Source organism: Nylanderia fulva, unplaced genomic scaffold, assembly GCF_048542155.1.
Source record: "Nylanderia fulva isolate GAGA-0341 unplaced genomic scaffold, ASM4854215v1 Scaffold35, whole genome shotgun sequence".
In the NCBI taxonomy this organism is placed as follows: Eukaryota; Metazoa; Arthropoda; class Insecta; order Hymenoptera; family Formicidae; genus Nylanderia; species Nylanderia fulva.
The window spans coordinates 904,459-923,662 of record NW_028190422.1 but is presented as its reverse complement, the minus strand read 5'-3'; the positions used below and the strand labels follow the sequence as shown (position 1 = coordinate 923,662).

The window sequence follows — 19,204 nt, the reverse complement described above, 5'->3', positions numbered from 1 at the left end:
CTCTCTCTCTCTCTCTCTCTCTCTCTCGTCTTCTTTTGTCGTTTCCTTTATATCCCACTATTTAATGATTCGCAAGGAAGGAAATCTTTAAAACGCGTAAACTGACTGGTAAACAGAAACGATCTCTAAAGAATCGTTCAAAAGGAAATAATTCTCTGACAACGGTTCGAAAAAAAACATACAAACAATCAATTTATTACGGACGTTGTGGACATCTGAAAAGCCGACGACAGGCAAAGGCAAAAGGAAGGATAATAACACGGGATTATTAATTGAATTTTTAGTTTTGAATGATTCAAGTATATACATACATACATATATAAATGACAGTTTTTCCGCGTCTAATCTCGAAGAATTAAAAATTTCATACGGTTTTCGGTTTTTGACAGATATCATCATTAATTATCTGGCACTTGTTTGTTAGGATTCCCATCCGCTTTTTCGGCGCGTTCCGGAGAGCGCAAGTTCTTGGTCGTATAGAGACGCGATGGAAAGCAAAATGGTCGCCGAACTCGGTCTGCGAGAAGAACGCTATCGTTGCCGTCGTCGTTGTTGTCGTTGCGGCCGGTGCGTTTTTTTCAGCGTTTAAGTGGGTAACCGTGGACTGCGAGCCTCGCACGGAATAGGAGGTGCGGACGAGCAGGTCAGGAGAGAGACAGGATACCGGCGGATAGAGGGTACTCGTCACGCGAACCCTTCATCAAGGTGCCAGCAACCTACATTATACACTCACACGCGACCCTGGGACGATCGTGTGCACGTTACACCGCGGAGAACATGCACAGAGAACAACGTGTCGAGAGAAAGAGAGAATGAACGAAGTAGGGAAAGAGAGAGAGAGAGAGAAAGATCGAAAGAAGGTGGAGAGAGAGAGGGAGTAGGGGTAGATAGACATCTCTTCATTTTAGACCCCATTTTCGCGCGGTTATACGAACTGCACATAATAAATACGCAGGGTAATAGCCTTAGAAGGCCTCCGAATGGACTAAACATATTAATGAATAAATACGAGGTATAACGTAATGCGAGATGGAGATAAAGCGGAACTTGCGGATTAAAGACTTTACATCTCGCATTATTAAAGTAGCAGCGCGATGATAAAAATATATTTTTATATATAATAATTAATATAGCTCGCCGAGACAGAGAGAAGCATAATTGACGAGTACGCGATGTTCGCAGATTTCTTATTACTAGAGCACCCCTAATTACTGAAACATCAATTACATTTTGCGTCAAGATGATATTTAAGAATATAATTGTATTAGAAAGTCGATACAATTAAAATACGAATTATGACGAGAAATTATTAACGCGATGACAGTCCGCGGTATATTAATTATAAAATAACAATATTCCCGACACTTTTCAAACATATTCTTTCCCGTATCTCTAGAATATGCAAATTATGATATTTTACCTTTTCTATCTCTAACTGAAACACGACACGTTTCGACACTCTTGTACCGGCAGTTGAAACAGTATATTACATCGTCTCGCTTTCTCTTTATTATTTTTTTTTTCACGCAAGGGTGGAAATATCCTGTCGTGGACGGTGTCACGATCGTCGGGACATGAAACGCGCGACAGCCGCGGTATAATTACAATACGGCGACTTTCCCTCTCTCTCTCCCACCTGGCGTATATACGGAGTCGTTAACTCGGCAAACATTTTAGGCTTAACTCAGACGGTGGTATAATATCCAGCGCTTCCGTAATCCATTTGTAGGAACTCCACCGGTGGAGTCCTTCCTCGGGGGCAGTTCGGGCCCTCCGTCGCGAAGCGAGAAAGATATACGAGTGGTTCAAGGCAGTTCTCTCGGGGTGACTCGGGGGGTCGAGGTGTTTCTGCGATTACGGCCTCGTTAGCCACGGGCCATCGAGGACTGCTTGTTTGTTTCCGCCTAATTTGATGGGGAAACGCGTCGTAATGTTGGACGCGCGAGTGCGCCCCGACGAATTGGGAGCGATCCTATGGCGTTGGAATTGGAGGTAAATTAACCGCAGGTGAAATTAGAACGTTTGTTATCGCGATCGTATATAGGCTGATGGGATGAGAAACGCTCGGATCGGGATTAAGTCGCGATAATTGTTTTTAGGGAACAATTAAGTTGTGTAGAGTCATGTGGCGAGCGAAGTCCTTAATTATGCATGTTATATATTATGACTATAATCATAACTGAGTCTACAAGATATGGTGACATTTGTTAATTGATTATCGGGAAAATTTATGTAGAGGAACAAATGCACCTTTACCAAGTTAATTGCAGAGTCAATTTAAAAAAAAAAAAGAATAATTATTTTGAGAATATTGGAAATTAAAAAGTCTGCGCGAGGAGCGAATTAATTTTTGCATTTACAATTCTGAATGAAATTTACATTGAGAGAGACACTTGTATAATTTAATATTATTTTATATACTAAATGTGTGTTTGTATGAAATCATTATTTCTCAAGGATATTATAAAACAAAATGATGCTACTCCGATATGGTCGACAATTCCAATAGCGATACGAAAGTGCCACGCGTCGCACGAATTGACTCGATCCTCGTAAAAACATGAGTCACTGAACACGGGATTCATAGGGTAGGTACAAGTGTAATGCGCGATAGAGATCGCAAGGGTGGCGGATCTCGAGGGAGAGCGTCGATAGCTTCGCCATCGATACTTAAATAGTCGGCGCGCTTATCCGCAAGGAGGGTAATAGAACCCCCTATATCGTGCTAATTTTCCGGATGATTTATCGCGCCTTAATGTTTACGGAAATGTGACACTCGCGTATGTTATATGTGCGTGTCTGTACCACCGCTAAAAATACCGGCGAAAACAGTAGTGCGCGCGATCGCGAAATTCGAGGCGAAATTTATTCTTAGCATAATGCGCATAGCAGCAGGTGAAAGTCGAGCACCATCGAGTTCTTCGGAAGAAACGTCGTCGTCCACGTCAAGGCTGGCTTCGGGCGATAAGCGAGTAAGCTGCAGCTGCTTCAGGGTGTTACAGGCTCGAAGGAGGTGCAAACGATCCTGATGATTCTTAAGAATGTCCATCCACAGTAATTGAGATAGTTAAGTAATCGCGATCATTTCTCGATGACGAAATTAATTATTCGCATTAAACGCTCATGCGTGAACAAGAAAATTACCATTCATTTCGACATCATTTTTTTTTTCATAATAATTTAGAGCGTTTTATCAGATGTCGAAAGATACGTGAAATCGAACCAAGAAATATCGAATTACAAACGCGGACGAGAGTCTCACGAGCTAGTCGCGAATAAACAGCTCGCTTGCGTCTCGTGCTTCGAAAATGTGCGTGCGAATTTCGAATGCACCATTCGGTTAAAGCTCCTGGCCCGACAATCGTGTCGTTAAGGCGCGCCGGGCCCCGTGGCGACGTAACGACGATACTATTCAACGCGGTTGGACAATGCCCTTGTTAAAAACCGCACGAACCGAACGCGTACGTGCCGAGGAAGAGGGAGAGGATCGCTTTCGAGGAGCTCGTCGAAACCGCAAAACCGCTTCGAGGCGGTGAGTTTTGCGTCGCGGGGGACCGGACCCCATCCTCTCTTTCGCGGGGCCCGTCTTCTCCGGGGCTTACGCGAATAGATGATGGCAGAACACTCGCGTGACACCCTACTCTTATCTGCATTCGTTTAAAGCCCTTTGGCCCTTCCCCGGCTTTGTTTCGTTCAGTTCCTTGCGAACGAGTCCTGCGGCTTCGGGGCTTCGTTAAAGGAAAAGGATCCCTGTCATCGGATAAATAGATCTAGAAAACCGCGACGATTACCCTTGCGGTTCTGTGAAAAAAAATTGACAGGAGCGATGGTTTTCGCCCGGAACAAGGATCCGGACGAGAAAAAATACGGGCGCACGTGTTATATATGTGTGTGTGTGTGTCTGTGTGTGCCTTCAACTCTTTTACATAAAAATAATAACAAACATTTTCGTGAAAATGAAGATTAACGCAATTGCAATTTTTTTAAGTGAGCGGACATATATATATATATTTATATATATTTGAGAAGTTTGAATAAAAATTTATTTTATAAAAAAAATTCAGGGCTAGTAATATGTTACTTCTTCAAAATATGTACATATACATTTTTAAAAATATGTTTTAGCATATTTATATATGCATATTTATTCGTAGTCCAGCAGCACTCATCGAACTTTCTAAATATAGGCACTAAAAAACTTATGAAACGTAATAGTTTTTTCAGTAGCGAAATATCATTAGTCACGATATTATCCAACATTACAAATCGAGACAAATTAAGAATCCATCCCCGATCTTTTAAATTGTTAGTGGATCAGAGTTATCTTTGTTGGAATCTTTAATATTCAAATCTCATACTTTCTAAATTGTATAGGGCTCATCAATTTCGTACTAATCGCCAATTAATCAATTCTCGCTTCAATGGGACGCAGATGTTGTCTCCATATATGTAATTGTGATAAATTAGTATATGAAACACACGTTAATAAATTTCGATATTTGTTTGCACAGCATTATCTCCATGTAATATCTACTTGCGCGCGACTCGCAGTAGCTCAGATTAATATATTACCAGTTATTCTCCACATAAGAAACGCGAGAATCCCGCAAATTTGACTAGACGCGAAATATTGATAGGCAGATGTTCGCCATGTGATCACGGCTAATAATACGTGAATTCCTGCATAAATTATGAAAATCATCAGATACAAAAAAAGAGAGGACACTACTTTCGATATCAATCCGTTCAGTCTCTTCGTAACTATACATTTCACGTCCTTCAGAGTCCTCGGTACTCGATAGGCCGCTATTTCAACAATTCTCTGCTGCGGAAGGGATTCCGGTCTCGTCGAATCGATTTTTCTCAAAAACGGCGATTCGCTCGTCGACGGTTCTCCGACCACTTCTAACTTTCTTTGCGACAAGATCTTTCGCATGATCGCAGGAATGTCTATTTTTTCGGGTCGAGGAGTAGTTTTCGGGATAGAAGAGACTTTAATCAGAGCGATCCTGGCGAAAGATGACGTTTTGGAAGTCGATTCGTCGTCCGTCGAGATTGCGGATGTGCCGGGGATATCTGCCTTTAAAGGTTTCAGCAACATCGGGCTAAATTCATCCGTCACGAAGGATATATTCTTTCTTGATGTGGTAACACTAGTCGCATCGACGTATTTCTGACGACGATGACGATGATGATGATGATGGTGGTGTTGATGATGTGCTCTTAACGGATTGCATGGTCCTGGGCAAATCATTGGTTGACCTCGACAGACATGTCGAGGTGGATCCGTCATCTTCGGATTTCCTTGTCGGACCGATCAAGCGTCTGGAACAAAAATGATTACATCATAGTTAATAATGTTTAAAATTATTGAGAAAAAAATAATTTTGACGTATCGTAATCTTGATGAAAATAAAACGTAAGAAAATCTTGTATTTATTAAATCGCGTTTCACACAGCATGCAATTATTTGCGTAACAAATATTACGGAGCGAAATGACGCGATTGCGTTTTAAAATAGGTATGTTACGTTCATCCCCGCGCGCAGCCGCTTTCCGCGATAAATTAACCGGGACTCAGTTTTTCACCGTGAAAAAATCGCTATTGACGTATCTGCCATCTGACCGTAGAATTCCGTTCTTTCTCGCGGCGCGTAAATCACGTGTCTATCGCATGCGATCGCACGAGAGGACGTACATTGCGGGGTCGGGGTAAAAGCCTCTCTGACCGGGAACCTGGGGACGAAGGAAGGTCAGGCTTTCCGTGTCGCTATGCCGCGCCAGCGGGATATCCAACAACGGGGTGCTCTTGCATCGACGTCGACGCGCGACGAAGGCGCGTCCGAACGGCGCGTGCGCCCTGACGTATTCCTCTCGAGGTGTTGAAAAGTCGACTGCATACACCGACGGGATTCAAGGCTCCGGGCCTTGGTCTATTAGTGAAACCCGAAGAACGGACGTTTCTTCCGTCAAGTCGTCTGGAAATTTAGCAAGGTGGTCATGAAATTGTATTTAGACAAAAAGAGATATGTATGACAAAGAGATACGTATACACTACGTCAAAAAGATATAAAACCTCTTCTTATCTAGCAATCTTTTAGAGCTGTATAGAGAAACATTTTTTTCTGTTTAAAATAAGATTATAATTTATTCTGAAGTTAACAATAATATAATAGAAATATGAACATTTAATTTACAATACTAAGTAATATATGCATCTCTAAAAATCAAGAAACGTATTTTGATTTATCAACAAAGAATTATATGCGTATTAAAATATTTATGTCGCTGAGGGAATTCTTGTACAAATGTTTTATAATTAACAAATTTTATCGTTTGGGATTATACGGTTATGAAAGCGGAATATATGCCAGGAATAAATTTACCTTTATTTTGTTATGTCATTTTATATTTCCTGGAAGAGGTTACATTCACATCGTTGCGAGAAAAATCGAAACTCATTTATGTTTGTCATTTTCACGTTTTACAATGCGATCACATGCAATTGTTTGACAAAATAATATATAATTAAATTGCACAATTACGTTTGAATTTTTATGAATGATTTAAGATCGCGTTTTTGAACAAACTAGAGATTAAGTTTAATTACAAAAGAGTCTACCTTGAAAATATAATTTTTCAAAAGTACAATTATTTAGATACTTATGTAAAATTTATGGTTTTCGTCTTTTCACAGACGAATGTTTCCAACGTGCCGCGTGTCTTTCAAGGGACTTAAGTCTGAAGGTCGTTACGCAGTGTTGATGGATATTGTGCCGGTCGACAATAAGAGGTACCGATACGCCTATCATCGTAGTTGCTGGCTAGAAGCCGGCAAAGCAGACCCGCCGGCGCCCGCGCGACTTTATGTTCATCCCGATTCTCCCTTCACCGGCGAGACGTTGCGGAAGCAAGTCGTCTCCTTTGAGAAGGTGAAGCTGACCAATAACGACATGGACAAACATGGCCAGGTAAGAGAACCGTCTCGCATGCTTTATTAAGAATTTTATTAATAGATGTATATCTCTTTTTCTTTTTAAGAGCACTAATTTCATGAAAATTTTAATTGCGAAAAAAATATTAGGATTTTATATTTATTCCCCTGCAATGTATCATGTACGAAGATTAAAGCTACCATTTCATGTGCAGCATACTGTTGCAGCAGTCTATTGCTGTTGGTGAAGTTCAATTAAATGAACAGCTAAGGCAGCAAATCAGAAGAACACGCAACTAGTTGATTCTAATTATTATTATATTAGTTAAATAATGGATTTTTAAGAATAAAATAAATTAATATGAGAATATAAAAGCAAAAGTCGTGATTTTAACTTTGAAATAATAAGAGAACAAAAAAATATGCTCTAATAAATTTTAATCACGTGACTGATTTGCTGCTGCAGTATGCTGCGTATATGAAAAGGCACCTTAAGATTGCAAGTTTTAGCTGCGAGTAATAGATTATCGCAAACGATGCAATCACTCTAGTATCAAAGAAAATAGTTATTATCGTTTTCGGATATAAATATCGGTGACTTTTTCAAATTTCTATCGCACCTCGTAATCAGAGAGAGAGAGCTCATTTCGACATTAAATCGATTAAACGTTCACGCGTCGCTAGAGAAATGTATACAAGTCGGCTGCTCTGATCTCCATATATAATCTCCGTCCTGGAGGATAATTTCGCGCGCACAGGATTTTCCTCCTCGGGCGCAGAAATTGTCGACGATAAGGCGCCCCATGCACCCAGGCCATTACGCCGTTCTGTAATTTGCGCCTGCCTTTCAGCGGATGCGTAATTCCTGGGCTGCACGGCGTATCTCCCTCTTTATTTCGGAGTTTAGCGCACAATAGCTGGCGGACGCAAAATGTCGAGCCCGTTGGACATGCTACCGCTATTACGTGGCGCGAGAGAACCTTCTTCCCTTCGCGTTCGATTATGCCCCGAGGATATAACTTCTCGCCCTAGGTGGATATAATTCCCTCTCGGTGATTACATCACGATTATAAAGAAATTTCTCAGTCGAGAAACGAGCAGAGATTTCAGATTTGACATTTGCTTCAGAGATATTATTAAATATACTTATATTTTTTATAATACTTTAATTTTAATATTGAATATGGTATGAGTTATCTCAATATTGGAGCATTATTAAAAAAGAAAAAAAATTAACCATCATTAAATTTTAGCTGTCATAGCTAAAGTTTATAATAAAAATTCTGGAAAGAGAGATGGCTCTGTCTCCGAATATATTCGACCACTGAATAAGCTATATACACGGGTCGGTTTAACGAACGACTAGCGCCAACGACGTTGGCGATGCTTGCATTGTCGTTTTTCATGCCTTCATATCAATTCCCTCGTCCTTCTCGCTCGCTCGCGTGATCGTTGACGAGTCCTCGAGCGATCGCGCGCGCCGAAAATGGCCTCGTAAAACGAATGCGGCGGGACATCGCCCCATCAGGGTGAAAGCGTGGGCCTGGTTATCATCGGCGCGAGTCGTTAATCGTGGGCGTCGATGTTGCCAGGAATGTAATATTCCGTTCTCTCGCCATTGTCGTCGTCGTCGCCGTCGTTGCTGGTCGATCGATGACAAACCGGTCGTGTCTCGCTGTCCGCGAAAACTTGTCTCTCGACGAAAGTGACGTGACAAAATATTCGAAACTTATTTATTTTTATAATTAATTTTTTCAGGCATTTTCCTATACTTATTAACATGATTAAATGCGTGAATTTACGGCGCGAGTTTCATCCCTTTATCGCGAGATTAGCGAAACTTTTAATATTTCGTTATCTCTCCTGACATCTCGTTAAACTCTCGATAAAAGTTAATCCTCGGTCTCTGAAATATCTCTTTTATTTCTTAATTGAGACCACGTGCTTCAAGCGTTTTATACGGCAAGGTATGAATAAGGATTAATTAAACGGTTACTTTAACTTAATTTCAGAACACATTGATTTTCTCAGAAACAGTAAAAATTCGATACCTGATATATACGAATAATGTTAATGAAACGAGATATTATTTAAGAGAAAAAGTCGTACCTATAAAGTTCCATTTATGATTGATTAAAAAATCGTGAACAGAAAGTCAATAAAAAATCTCTTGAGCATTGTAAGAGTATAACTTATTTATACATTAAAATTTACATGCATTTAAAAATATTCAATATATGTATTATTCTCGCGCACATAATTGATAATCATAATAATAATAATTCGTCAGAATTACTTTCGTTTTTAATCGCCTCCAACTTGGCAGCAACTTTTAATTTTAATTTTATTAAAAAGGAATTTTTCTCGATAAGATACATCATTCTATTTTTCAAATCATATCACCGGACCATATATATACAATATATAATATATAGCATCAAGGAGTTTAATCCTCCTTAATGCGTCGCGATGATCTCTCACCCCCGGGATCCACAAAATATCACGGGCTTCTCGGGACCGTAAAAATTGGGACTCTATTGGGGAGAACGAACACCTCGGAAGGGTGGAACGGGCCCATCGAAAAGCAGGAGAGGGAACTGCTAGGTTGGGAACATGCCCATAATGTTGCGGACATTATAGGCGGTCCGTAACCGGTGTCGTAGGTGGTGTATAATAGGTAGTACGAGAAGACGCGGCGTTGCCTATAAGCTAATAAATTGAACGGATGTTTGCCCCGAGCTTTTGTCATGATGATCACGGGTAGCCTACGCTTGGGCCCCGTCGAGCACCTTTTGAATCTCACCTTTCTCTCTCTGTCTCTCTAGAGGCGACTCGCTCTTCCTGCTTCGTCGTGTTTCTCCCTTCGCGAGGACGATGACGACGACGAGAGAACGCGTGTAAACGCGCGCACGCATGCGTAAATACTTTTCGGGGCTTTATCCGAGAGAAGGAGGAGGAGGATAAATCGTAGAAATGATAATCGTGATGGGCGCGAGTTCCCGTCTCATCGTTCGTAAATGTTTTCGTTTATCTCCTTTTACGCCGATTGACTTGAATAAATGGTAATCTCGTTGAGATTAAGTGTCGGCGAGAGCACTCCTGCTACATGTATTTTTGTGATGCTGTGCTTGATCTTTTATTAACTTTACCAAAGTTTTATGAAACATTTAGTCGGGTGCTCTTTATGAATATACGTGGAAAAGTGTAAAAAAGTTCTAACATTTTCAATAGATTTTCTCTGTCGCGAATTTATAGCTCTTTGATTTCTCGTACATAATCTTTAAAAAAATTATATCCTTATTACGAGATGGTTGATATTCGTAATATTATTTTTTTTGCGTTATGAAAAAATTAATGTTACGAAAAAAGGCATCTTATGTGAAAATCTCAACTTTTCGGAAGATAAACCGAATGTTTAGTCAATGATATATATATATCAACAATTTTCGCCTGAATATCGCAATCTTATGTTAATATTTTACACATGCATTATTTTTAATGGCAATATTACTGTCAGTATCACAATGTTTATCGCAATATTCGTCCATTGATACAGCTCGTAAAAGTGGACATAATACATGTGTCAGTGTATAAATTCTCTATACATCGAGTAGGCGGATGCGCAAATATAAACTGTTAATAAGCATAAAATAACAAGTAGATCCGAGCGTTAAGAAACCGACGAGTATCACTTCCGACGTTCTTCAAAATGTTTGAGAACTCTGGTCCGCGTTCTCCCTCGTAACACAATCTCCTTTTTAAAACCTTTGATTCCTCGTCACGGTCGATTTGCGTTAAACTGCGATCGGAAATAATTCATAAGTCGGTTTCGATGAGAGCCCTAACAGCACAACATATCCGAAAGACGTTCAGAGGATATCCTCTGGATGTCTTCTGCACGGAGAGAATTTCCTCTTAGAATTTACCCTCAAAATTATTAATCGTGGGACAACACGATATTGGAAGAATTTCTCTGATTAATATTTACCACAATAAAAATATTAATTTAATCGAACATATTTTATTGTGGTAGATATTAATATTTTTGATTGTGGTAAATATTAATTAGAGAAACTCATAAAATTCTTCCAATACCATGCATATTACCCCACGATTACCATGATTTTTCGGCTAAACTCTAAGAGAAAATTCTCTCAGTGTGGATATCCTTTGAACATATCTTTTGGATATATGCGATGCCGTTAGGGAGAACGAGAGAAAGAAAAAAGGAAGGAAGAAAGGAAAAAAGAGATTATGCTCTCTCTTTCCTGGGGGAATCGAGACGAGTTTCGTGACGAGGAACTCGTATTCCTTTCCGGCTGTGCACCGGCATTTGCCAAACACCCTGTACACGCGCGCGGAGAGAAACAGAGAAGAAGAGAGGAACGCGCGCGAACAGACACACCGGTTGAAAGCGGTCGGTCGAGCCGGGCGAACCACGCAATGCCAGTCAACTCAACTCGACGACTCGAGTGGTAGGGAACATTCCTTCGCTACGGCCACTATTTCATCGTTTCGTATGACACGATATTATAAGACCCCCGCCTGCGACTCTGGCTACTACACGGTGGTCCAAAAGCGGCCATCTCTCCACCTTGCGCGCGGACGCGATCTTTTTCTCCTCTCGCCGGAATTTGTAATCGGCGGACCCGCGCCGATATCAAATCTGTCTGTGAAATATATATTTTTATTGCCGCCGCGCCGGTTATTTCAATTTTCTAACGTTTATTCCGCTACAATTACCGCTACTGTTTATCACCATCATTAGTCTTTCATCTGTAGAAATTATTCCACTGTGAATATCTTATATACCCTACACGTGTATGAATATTAATTCTCTGTCTCTGCGATCATCGTCGCTTTTTGATTATGCATACGATGTTACACGTTTTATAATGGGAAAAATAAAAAAGATCGGAATGCATAACATTTTAATTATTACTTAATTAAAATATGTTTTAATAAAAGAAATTATATTAAAAAATAAAATTTATGTATAAAGTATATTAGAATTTCTCTTTTAGCGTGAAAAGAAAAAAATATGAAATAGGATGCATTCTGAGCTTCCTGTTTGCATCGACGAAGCGATAAAGTGCAATATATCATTTATCATATGTATCGTAAAATTATTATGTTTCAAGATTTCTAAAAAATACTATTAACAAGATATATAAATCTTAGCAATTGCACGCGAAAGATGTTGAAAGTTCTATCGATAATGATTGCTTAATTTTGAAGTGAGCGGTACTTCTTCGAGAGCGCGGAAAAAAAGTTATATCGCGGGAGAGATGTAAAGTTAATCTCCTTGAAATATCGCGGACGAGAAGGATTTGCCGTAATTACTGGTTGCTCGGTAAACACGCGGATAAAGTGCACGCGGTGCAATGCTGATCGACAGGTGGGAAAAAGTATCAGTAACGATTGTCGTACACTTACTCGTTTCCCGATACGTGCACACACACGTTTACATTTGGGTATCTCTCTTCACTTTTGTCTTCTTTTTCTCCTCTTTTTTCTCCGTCATTTTTTTCGCGCTTCCTTTCGCGGTACGTAAGTTTTGCCGCACGAAGAGAAAGTCATTTCCGTACGGCGGAATTTTTACGATCCAGCTGTGGAGAGCGAACACGATACGCGGGTATTTAAATCCGCAGTACATAAATAACAGCCAATAAATAAGTATTAACGGTGTGTACCTATCATATTATACATAATTATTTTTTTAATATTATGCATAATTAGTTGCTGATGCGAAGAACGGACAAATTGATTTGGTAATAACGAATCAATAAATTTCTGCATGGTACATTATGTTTCAAATATTTATGTTTCCGCGAAAAGTTTGGCAAAGTCCGCGTCTATGTTTAATCTTACAGATTTGATAAATGATAAAATATATTGATCGATATAATATCGCATAATTAATTTTATAATTCAATGAAATTGTTTATAGAATAATGAATGCAGTTACTTATTATATATACACATGGAGAACTAATTTAATTCGATATAATCTCTAATGTAAAATATTTAATGCCGTGAAACCAATAACTTTGTTAATGGGATACTTATCTCACATTTATTTCTTTTTCCCGAGTTATCAGGATCGTTATCAATTTAATCCAATTATTATTAATACAGTAACAAGGAAATAATACAGCAGAAACGCAGCATTTTAATTTCTCGTTTGATCGATTCGCGGAAAAACGTGATCGACCTCGCGCGTTCTTCCAGCCCGAGGAAAACGCACGTTCTCACGATCTCGCGGAGCGAGAATATGTCCTCTCGCTTAAGGCGAAGTATTAGGTTTCGTATCTCGGCTTCCCGCGGGAGAGAATTCCTGAGCAAACGGCGGGGTTGATAAATTAAACGAAAAGTTATATGAATGCACATCGCGCGCGCATTTTAACATGTGTCTCGCTACTCTCCTGCGCGCGTTTACATACGGTGCACGCATACATGCGCGTACGCGACACACATACACGGATATGCATTGTATACCGACAGTGGAGAGCAGTGCGGATTGTGGAGTCTTGACAGGTTGCGGTGGGTTGTCCCGCATGTATGCAGCAGCGAGAACGCATTGCAGAAAACGAATAGGAACACCCGGGGATCCCGGCAACGCGATCGCCTTGCCTCGCCATAAAGCTGCTACCTTGGAAACGACTTCTCGGCATCTTCGCTGGAAGCCAGTTATCTCCCGCGTGCGCGCGCGGTAGTGGAATTAAATTCGGATCTTAATTCGCCGGAAACATTATTCCATCCAACGCCTCGCGAACGATACACGTCGTTTTTTCTCAAGCTTCATTACGCTCGCCCGTATTATTTCTTCATTTTTTCCCTCTTATCGTAAGCTTATCTTATAGCATCCGGGAATTGACGAGAGTTTCTTCTTTTTTCTTCCGATTATATTATCTTTAATTAATGTATTTTTTTTTCAAATTGACATATGTAGGTACAAATAAGAAATGTCTCTTTGCATGATATTCTTACAATTAACGTTTGGCTTAAATAAAAAGAAGGAATATGCATGTATATATGGCAAAGAGAAGGAAATCGTCGATGGAGAATTCTGAAACGCGCGATAGGGCGCGATTTGCGAAACCACGCGAATTTAATGTGCATTATAATCAATGAAGTGGCACCGGACACCTCTCCAAGCCTCGTTCAATTACGCCCCTGGGTCATTTAATTAATACGCCTATAATTCCTGGCCTTTGCGTAATTATATACGCTCACATTGTAAATACCTGTGTAGATCCGGATAATCCGTGACTTGCTCCGAATGTTCACGAGGGAAAGAGAGAGAGAGAGAGAGAACAAGAAAGAGCAGGAAAAAAGAGAAATAAAAGATTTCCGACATAAGCGAACTCGCTTTTGCGAACATTCAGGCCATGCATATATGTGTGCATATTCCTTCCAAACATCGTAATGTGACGTTTGTTTTTCGGCCGCGAGATTGCCAGCGATATTTTTGAAACTGGTTTAATGCTCGCGAGAGAGAGAGAGAGAGAAAGAAAAAGGGGAAAAAATAAAAGAGAGAAATAACCAAAGGGCGCAGGTTTGTTTCTCCCCACCGTGGTTGTACGATTTGCACGAATCGCGTGTGATATTAATGCAAAATTACCGACAAAGTGAGCACTCTTGGAAGAGATTACAGTTGTTAAATGTAAAACGCTCCTTCGTGGGATTTCGTCCCTCATTTATTCCGTACGAAATGATCAGAAATTTTCGTCTCCAGCTGTCGTATCAGTTTTCGGCGCTTTGCATTTTTCGTGATAATCTGAATTAAATCTGTAATCTCAATCGTGGAATCATTTTCGAAATCATATTTCTGATCGCGCTTCTAGAATTTCCAGTCAATTGCTTCTACAGATAGGTAAAACTGTTTTAAATCTTTGGATTAATTACTCAAGGTCTTTAATTTTCTTTTCGCGTCTTTTCGAACCGTCAAAAATTTTGATTTGTCAGACTCTTCGGATCTCTTATATCATTGGATTTTATTATAGATTTTGGTATTTAAATTATCTTAAATTATATTCTGCTTTTTAAATGGAATCCCCGCTGTGAGTGATTTCTTTTTCATTCGTAAGGATATTTAAATTTTGACTTTTGCTGCAAAAGTCGCGATTGGATGGATTTCACTATATCTACAGTATCATATCTAATGGAAACACGTTTGTATTAATTGAGACTTGGATTAACGTTCGTTCGACTTGGCATTCCGCCGTGATTGCTATCTACCGAGCGTAAGAATAAAAATACCAATAAATCGTGCATGTAATGCCGCTATCAACATGTATTACTTGGATGACGCGATGTTTGATAAATCGCCACATGCAAATCACGTTGGAGAGCGGATCGGTTTCTCGGTAGCCTTTCGCGGCTAATTATTACAAATGGACTCTAATCGATTGAACGGAAAAAGGTGTTTGCGTCGCACGCAAAGCGTGATCTTTTTTTTTTCTAGGATACGTTTTTTTCTACGAAACGTTTTTTTCTAAGTAACCGGTGATGCGGAAAAACAGAGTTCTTCTCGTAAAACAACATTCTTTCTTGATACATGGAGTTTAGTCAGATAGAGATTTAAAATTCATAAATCATGAAATATCTTATGCATCATTTAATCTTATTTTTTAATAAAGTGTAGCTTTTTTTATAATTAGATTAGTCTGAATTTTTTTAAACATGAAAAGTGTGCAGTTTTTGAATATTCTAATTTTTGGGATCTCAATTTTTTAAAATCTTGTTATATTCTATTGAATTTCTGCATGCTCGAGCTTAGTGAGAACGAAATTCTTTTCATTGGCTCGTAAAGTACTTGAAAATATAGCATAATTATCGTTATGTATGCTCCAGGTGTGTTTCTCACTTCTTTATGAGAAAATTAAGTTTAATCGGTGGAAAGACACTTTTATTCAGCTGTCGGCTGCGTATCGTAAATCATCCCCCGTGTTTCGATGCCAGTTTCTTCAATGTAATATCGTGGCTATTTATGTATTTGTATCTCGAGCGCGTGGATGATCGCGTGGTGAGGACGTGTCCCATCGACGAAACACATATTTGTCCTTACGATCGTAATCTACAATATGCCATAAACTCCTTGGACACAATTCTCTGGAAGAAAATGTGCGCCCGCATGGGGCGTCGTCTTCTCCCGCATTCTCCGCGATATGATGGACAAAATAAATACGTCGAAGGCGCACAACTTGTGTTATAACATATAATAAGAACAAAATAAAACTTAATAATCGCTCGTAGATTACAGAATTGTAAATGTGTCGAATGATAAAATCGGAGACAAAATCGATTATTTTCCTTCTTAAGAGAATATCTACTCGTCGACAACAGAAAATCACAGTCGCAAATAAGATTAACTTCTGATAAAAAGTCGAATTTGTATACACGTGTCGTCAGGAAATCAAGATAATCAAGTTTTCAGATCGGTTGCTCATCAAAATAAATTATCTAATCGGATAGATGTATATAAATTTATCAGAAAACGGATGTAAAATATATTCATACGTACAATCGTATAAACATTCGTATATACGATCGCATTCTTACACGTGTGTGTGTGCGTTAGAGAGGATCGAAGCCGGTCACAGAAACGGGACTTAAAAGTCAGGACTGGCGAGAAGGGCCCGAAATGCCCAAAGAGAGACTCTCTCTTCTCTCAGGCCACCTGCAGCCGTTAAGTCTCAACAGTTGCGGCGCCGCACAGCCGCCTCTATATTTCATATTAGCGATAATATATAAGTCCGGCTACCGCATCACACTCTCTTCATTTCTCTCTTTCTCGCTCTCGTATCATCTCTCCATCTCATTCTAGGATCATTCCCGACGTATGCTAACGAGCTCGACCTCGTCGTCCGACCATTTTGCTTGATTTCTGTAATTAACAGTCCGGTCTCTATCATCTCTGATGATTCTTTGAGTAATACATCTGCTTTGCGTCTGTATAAGTAAAAGAATATCAGCTTCTAATTTTTTGTTCATTTTTTTATACAGCTTGTATTTATTCTTATTAATTCAATTTTTTATCATTCTAATTTATTTATTAATTCAATATCACATATATATTTACTGATTGTCAAGATGGTCTAATACGAAGACCGAAACGTTCGAATAAATCTACGATTAATTCTAAAAAAAAAAAAAAAAATGTTGCACATTAATTATCGCGCGTGGCGCCTAATTAACCTGTCCATTCCTTTTAATTAAATTTTGACATTTCGTGGGACATAACCAGACGTATTTTATCGCCAATGCTCCATTACTTCTCTCTCTCTCTCTCTCTCTTACGGAGTTAATTCTAATCCGTAGCGTCCTATATCCTCCTCTTCTATCTCCTCGTCCTATCCCTGATCTTGATCACCCTGTACGTCTTGTCGCGCAGATTGCTTCCGAAAACGGCAAGGTTGTGAGAGAATGTGGGAGCCAGCATGGGAGATGCGCACGCGTTACATGATGATACCGTCGCGGGGAATTTGTTTCGTCGCGGCACATTGTTTCGGACAGGAAATCGATACGCGGGACTCTCTCTCTCTCTTTCTCTCTCTTCACCCTGGTCGTCGCGTCGCGCGCTATCTGCAGTATCTACCTGCGACAGGGTTCTCTCTCTTTCTCTCTGCAAAAGAGTGGGATTCCCGCTTGAAACTTTAACCCGCCCATCTACGCGACTTCCGAGAGCGATACAGAATTGTACCCCGGAAAAACCTGGGCAACGAGGCGATTCCACTTCTGTCACAAATGTTGAATCTGAAATCGATTTTTTCATAATAAAGACCCGAGGAGTTTCGAATAAAGTTTCGCGAAATTCTCTCCGTTTAATTTTATGCAAATCTTCCTTCGTGTTATCGAGATCCAATTGGAAACAAATTTTCGTCAAGGATAACATCGCCTTGAGATTCGATAACGATTACAACATTGTTATAAATTTTTGTCGATCTCTGTATTTATTAGCTCTCATACTCATATATTCGAGAGATTACACTGTGCGGACCATTCGTGGATCCATTCGTAAGAGCATAAAAATCAAGAATAAGGTATAAGAGTGAGCTACTTTTTCGCGGTGTTAATCTGCGATAAGTGGAGTGTCCGCTCTCGGAAACGAAATATGTTAACTCGCAATTAGATACAGAGACACATACGCTAAATAACCGCGCGATAACTTGCGATAATCGTCGACTTAAGGCGCGCGTTTCGTGCGAAAACATCGTCGCCGATCGCGACGATAATCGTACACTTTATTATTATTGGGCGTGTCGCGTTCGCGCCTGCGCGACTATATGTGCGGAATTCATTAAGAGAAGCGGAATCAATTTTTCGGCCTTAATTTTCCAAGTTGGAGAAACGCGAATAATCGAGCGGGCTGGATCTCGTTGTTGTTGCAGATCGTGCTAAACTCGATGCACAGGTATCAGCCGAGGATACACTTGGTCCGCTGTCGACACAACGACGACAACGGCCTGCACATCAGCGACCTCCAGAAGGAGGAGCACAAGACGTTTATCTTCCCGGAGGCCATTTTCACCGCCGTCACGGCGTATCAGAATCAGCTGGTGAGTGCGGAATATAACAGTCGATTTATGTATAACGTTAACTCGGCAGGCCGAATCTAGCGGGATTGAAAGCGTAATATTCTCGAGATCAAGAATCTTGAGAGAAATATTTTACATCGTTCATTTCCTGTAGAAAGAGATTTTTATTCCGCGTCGAATGGAGAGGAACATGTTTTATTTTTTAATTATTTAAATTCTAAGAAAGTGGTAAATTATGTAACAACGAGTCGTTTGAATTTATTTTATTTTAATTTAATCTTTTCTTATGCAAAACTGGAATTGTATTATTAGAAGAACAGTATCCAAGAGTGTTGAACTTAACAGAGTAACATGTAAATTTGCAGATAACGAGACTGAAGATCGATAGTAATCCGTTCGCCAAAGGTTTTAGGGATTCGTCGAGACTCACCGACTACGAAAGGTGAGTACATATATACTTTCGATACTTGATGTTCCTATGAGAAACACGACAGCAAATATTTTCTTGGATATATCTAGATTTGAATCGTGGTTGAAAGGGGGAGATTGGATTATAAGTTTCCGACTTCGAGACTCGTATAATTATTCGCGTCGACATCGTATCGGTAGCCGATCGAATAATAATTCACAAAACTCGATTAAAATATGCTCTTCAGCTAGTAGCTAATCTGTCTGCACCGTTCGTCTCTCTCACTCTGCTCGCACTGGCGTTTCGTATCCCGGCAAAACGC

General features: G+C 39.8%; 2 protein-coding genes across 2 annotated transcripts in view; one reads left to right on the top strand and one right to left on the bottom strand.

Moving 5' to 3' along the window:
- Positions 1-19,204, top strand: part of LOC114934945 (uncharacterized) — a 76,421-nt gene that overhangs the window by 37,204 nt on the left and 20,013 nt on the right. Inside the window, exons 9-11 of the mRNA XM_029307660.2 lie at positions 6,697-6,970; positions 18,327-18,494; positions 18,839-18,915. Coding sequence (XP_029163493.1) covers positions 6,697-6,970; positions 18,327-18,494; positions 18,839-18,915 — 519 coding nt within the window. The remainder of the gene's footprint in view (positions 1-6,696; positions 6,971-18,326; positions 18,495-18,838; positions 18,916-19,204) is intronic.
- LOC114934946 (uncharacterized) overlaps positions 4,162-19,204 on the bottom strand; it is a 65,918-nt gene continuing 50,875 nt past the window's right edge. Inside the window, exon 2 of the mRNA XM_029307662.2 lies at positions 4,162-5,325. Within this exon, the coding sequence (XP_029163495.1) occupies positions 4,556-5,293 (738 nt within the window). The 5' untranslated portion in view covers positions 5,294-5,325 and the 3' untranslated portion in view covers positions 4,162-4,555. The remainder of the gene's footprint in view (positions 5,326-19,204) is intronic.